This window comes from Urtica dioica, chromosome 11 (assembly GCF_054948205.1).
Source record: "Urtica dioica subsp. dioica isolate 48M chromosome 11, U.dioica_male_clone48M_v1_H2, whole genome shotgun sequence".
NCBI lineage: Eukaryota > Viridiplantae > Streptophyta > Magnoliopsida > Rosales > Urticaceae > Urtica > Urtica dioica.
Window position 1 is genome coordinate 11,586,165 of NC_142766.1, and position 5,056 is coordinate 11,591,220.

A 5,056-nucleotide genomic window follows, 5' to 3' on the forward strand; every position below is an offset into this window, starting at 1 on the left:
AAAATTAAAGAATATCTCTAATGTTTCTAAAAAATGTGAAAATAAAACTTCCCCATTTCCTTACGGTGTTTTTCATTATCATCACCCTCGTTTTTATCAAGTATGTATCTATTTACCGACATACATCTTTCTCTAAGAGGACATATTAGCTAGAACATATTTAAAACTACTCATTATTACTTTAGTTTTTTATTAGTACGATTGTCATATATCGTATTCTCTTAGGTCGACTAATTAAGGCATTTGTCGTATTTCATTTCTGTCGTATTCCATTCCTATAACAAAGTGTTGATATTTATATATTTACTCGGAAATTTCAACGGTTCTCTTTTGGCTGCAAGTAATTTAATGGCTCTTTCTTTTCATTCATGCAATTGGATTTTCAAGAAAAGCACAAAACTACAGAGATCGGAACACGGATTTTAGTAAACATAATAAATAGCCGCAATAGATATGAAATCTTTTTGAACTGCTAAATTACTTTACGAAGATTCAGTGGTATAACGTGTGTAATTATGTAAGAAGCCGATACGCTCGAGGGATGTGTGTAACAAACACAAGTCTGTACTAATCAGAAGTTAATACGCAGATTTGTTGGGTAATCTCTTGCCTAATTAGTATTTTTTTAAAGTGAACAGTAGTTAGCGATTACCAGTCTGTCATACTGTATAAGCTTAATAGCTATAAAAAGATATGACATTGATTTACCACATGAAATTCTCGCTGTTATTTCTTATTATTAATAATTACATCATTGATGGCCTAACAATTGGTTAAGAACGATTGAAATTTTTAATATTATTGGCCTATGTTGTGTTGTGCGTAACATAGCATAACTCTTTATTAATTAGAAGTTAATACGCAGATTTGTTGGTAATCTCTTGGCTTATTGGTATCTTCACAAGTGATCACTGTAGTTAGCACTTTGCAATTGCTGCCAGTCAGTCATATATACTGCACAAGCATAATATCTAAAAAAAGAAAGATACGATGACATTGATTAATTCCACATGAAAATCTCGCTGTTATTTATTGTTATTAATTACATCATTGATGGCCTAATAATTGATTAACAGCGATTGATGTGGTCATGGAGATGAACTCGGACGGGCATTCCGCCGCTGAGAGTGGCGGTGAGGCCGGGGACGAAGCGAGGCGCCTTGTCGTCTCCGGCGACGCGGATATCGAAGCGGCGAACGAGTGTGGCGGCGACGGCCTTGATCTCCATGAGCGCCATTTCCCTGCCGAGGCAGACCCTGGGGCCGGCCTGGAAGACGGGGTACTTGTAGGGGCAGGCGGGCTTGAAGAGGCCGTGGGAGTCGAGCCAGCGCTCGGGGCGGAAGTGGAGGCAGTCGGGGCCCCACACGCGCTCCATCCGGCCCATGGCGTAGGGGTGGTAGGTGACGCGGGTCCCGCGCCTGACGAAGGTCCCGTCGGGGAGGACGTCGTCGTCGCGGCAGTGCTTGGAGTCGAACTGCACGGGCGGGTACAGCCTCATGCTCTCGTGCACGGCCGCGGTGAGGTAGTGCATCTCCCTCATCTGCGCCGCCCCCGGGACGCCGGCGGCTCCCATCACGCGGTTGGCCTCGTCCCGGATGGCCTTCTCGGCGGCGGGGTGGCGGGAGAGGAGGTGGAAGAGGCCGGCCAGGGCGGCGGAGACGGTGTCGCGGCCGGCCAGGAGGAAGCTCACCACGATGTCGCGGAGGTAGCGGTCGTCGTCCACGGACGCCATGAACCTCGAGAGAAGGTCCCGGCGGTCGCCGCGTCCGGACTCGCGGCGGCGGAGGGCGATCATCTCGGAGGCGAGGTCGTCGACGAGCTTGACGGAGTCCCTGAGCTTGCGCTCGGAGCCGAGGTTGAAGAGGCGCTTGGCCTTCCAGACGAGAGGGGAGGCGGTGAGCGCGCGCTCGGCGGAGGCGCGGGAGGCGGCGTCGAAGGCGGCGGCGAAGTCGGAGACGGGGAGGGAGAGGCGGAGGCAGCCGGGGTCGAGGCCGAAGGAGAACTTGCAGATGTTGTCGAAGGAGAATCGGCGGAGGACGTCCTGGAGGTCGATGACGTGGTCGTCTCCGGCGGCGGCGGCGGAGTCGAGGAGCGGGACGAGGCGGGAGTTGATCTCGTTGGTGACGATGTCGAGGGCGAAGGAGCGGACGGAGGCGGCGCCGAGCTCGAGGCTGGAGAGCTTGCGCTGGAAGCGCCACTCGTGGCCGTCGACGTTGAAGATGCCGCGGCCGAGGAGGTCGCCGAGGAGGGCCGAGAACTGAGGGCCTTTCGGGTAGTTGTCGAACTTTGTCCTCAGCATGTGCTCCACGTTTTCCGGGTTGGCGGTGACGGTGTTGCGGAGGACGTGGACGTGGATCGTTCCCGTCGGGGACCGCGACAGAAGGTGGGCGTACCAGTCGCTCAGGTTCTTAAAATCCTTGCTCCACTCCGAGCTCAGGAAGCTCCTGCACACGTGGCAGTCGCACCACGGCCTCATCAGCCTCGCCGCGTACACCAGCGCCGACAGTAAGCAAAACACCGCCGTGAACGAGAAGAACACGAACCCCACCACTTCTTCCATCGCCGGAAATCCCATGTATGATATTTAATATGTGTGGCTTTGAGAGAGAGAGAGGTGCTGAAATGTGAGACTTCTTCCATCTATATATAGAAGTGGGCATGTGACTATATATAATTATTAATATCGAGATTTGATTGATTGATCCATTTTAGTGGATTTTCATTTGTTTGAAAAAGTAGGAGAGTAGTGGTTAATACAATTTGACAACAGAGATAGATAGAGAGAAAGGGGTGTTGGTTCTGTTTGGTTTTGGGTCATGAGAAACACGTGCGGAAATTGGGCTTTGGGCACATGCCATATTCTCTACATGTGGGTCCCGTGCCCACGTCTGTTGTCCGCTTGTCGGCCTAGCTGCCACGTCGGCGCTATTGCTCTTTTCCGCTGCATACGTTTTTGTTTTTGTTTTTGTTTTTTGGTTTGGAAATTCAAGTCATCGCTATCAATGTGTGTAGAATATAGAGATAAATTAGATGGAAATTAACTTATTGAACTAGTATATCATAGAATTATAATTAATTATTGAACTAGTATTAAATACTGGCCGGGTAGGTGTAGAGATTATGCAGATCCTAAAGTTATTGTTGCATATTATTTGTAGCATAAAGTTACTGATTTTAATCTTCTAAAATATTAAATTATTTGCTTAATGTAAGATGACATTCAATGCATGTGATCTGTGTATACATCATCCCATACGTACTCGTGGTATTAACATGATCGCCAAATGTATATAACTACATGCTTTTTTATAACAAAGCTATTTCTTGCTCTCGCGTAATTAATAGCAGGACCGATCCAAACTCGTTAAATACTCTAAGCGAATTAATATTTGGAGTTCTTCGATGATAATATTATATTGAAATTTTGAAATTTTTTATACTAATAAAAAAAAGTTCTTAATCTTTAAATTATATTTTATTGGATTTAAAATTTTGGAACTCAGTCCAATCAAGAGTTCTAGACACCGACCTTGATTGCCTATAGTAAGGATCGGCTCTGATTAACAGTATCTGAAACATCCTCTATACTTACATTGTCCTTTAAAAAAATCACTCAATCTTTCTCTTGAAAATAATTCAATTAAAATATAACTAAAATTTTATTTTATTTACGTAATTAGTTATGCTAGCTTTTCTAGGCCTGTTTAATACTTTACTATTTTGTCCTTCATTTATTTGGACATTTTGTTATTCAAGAAAAAGTTAGTTATATTCTTCTTCTTATCAAATTATTTTAAAAGAATATCTAACCATTATATAGAAAATAATAGGAAAGAGGAAATATGAGATTGAGTGCCAAATTAAAAAAGAGGGAATATTAAGCTCAGCAATCAATACACAGTACATGAATTCAGATTTTGCATGTGGCAACTAAAAAAACTGTCAAATCTCACTCACGTAATAACACTCTCCGTGTATTCAAAAGCAACCATAAATTAAAGTATTTTTAATACAAAAGTTTTACTGGTTTTTTATTAGGGAAAATATCGCATTTATACCCTGTGTTTTAGTGAAATGTCGAGTTTAACCCTCGGTTTTCAAAAATGTCGAGTTCATACCCTCTGTTTAACTAAAATGACGAAATTATACCCTGAAATGAATAACAGCGTCACAAATCTCCCTTTCATTGATATTAACTCTTATATAAGAAAAACCAAATCAAATCTAAATCAGTGCCTTAACTTCCAAATTCTCAATTTTGAAATAAAAATAGCCTTAAATTGAAATTAAATAATAAAACTCATACCTCCTAAGAAATGACTTCATTCCGTGTTCGAATTGTAACTCTAAATTCTGGATTCTCTGTTCGAATATGCGATTTTGATGACTATCAACTATCGATGTTTACCCATTTGCCTCTTTCTGTGTTCTTCACGATTAAGAGACTGTTGTTTATTTTTTAGTTTTTAAATAAATTACATATATGGCGCGAATGAATAAAGATAATTGGTGTTTATATATACATATTATAATCAACGTCAATGAAAAGTCAATAAAAAGAATATTTGTGACACTGTTGTCTATTTCAGGGTATAATTTCGTCATTTTAGTTAAATAGGGGGTATAATTTCGTCATTTTAGTTAAACAGAGGGTATGAACTCGACATTTTTGAAAACCGAGGGTTAAACTCGACATTTCACTAAAACACAGGGTATAAATGTGTTATTTTCCCTTTTTATTATTATTATTGTTACTACATATAAATAGATATGTTTATACTAATTTGCTTGTTCATATAAAAAAATTTCTCAAACAAAGCACCGAACTCAGTTTCAAAACAATTAAATTTATTTTTTCTCTCCTCTTTCTTTTTCCCTATACAAAAAAACTTAAGGGCATGTTTGGTTCTCCTCTCAAAAACTGTTTTTGAGTTGAAAAATTTGAAAACAAAAAACGAAAATGTGTTTGGTTTAATTTTCCGGAAAAAATTTTCAAAAAATTTTGAAGTTGTTTTGTAAAAAAGTAAAGAAAACTGAAAACAAATAAAAGGTGTTT

The 5,056-nt window shown here is 41.3% G+C and overlaps 1 protein-coding gene across 1 annotated transcript; it reads right to left on the minus strand.

Moving 5' to 3' along the window:
- Positions 1 to 809: 809 nt before the first annotated feature.
- CYP94C1 (cytochrome P450, family 94, subfamily C, polypeptide 1) lies at positions 810 to 2,610 on the minus strand. Its single transcript, XM_089600788.1, has one exon. It carries the CDS (start codon positions 2,573 to 2,575, stop codon positions 1,070 to 1,072), a length of 1,506 nt encoding a protein of 501 aa, XP_089456914.1. The 5' UTR covers positions 2,576 to 2,610; the 3' UTR covers positions 810 to 1,069.
- Positions 2,611 to 5,056: the final 2,446 nt, after the last annotated feature.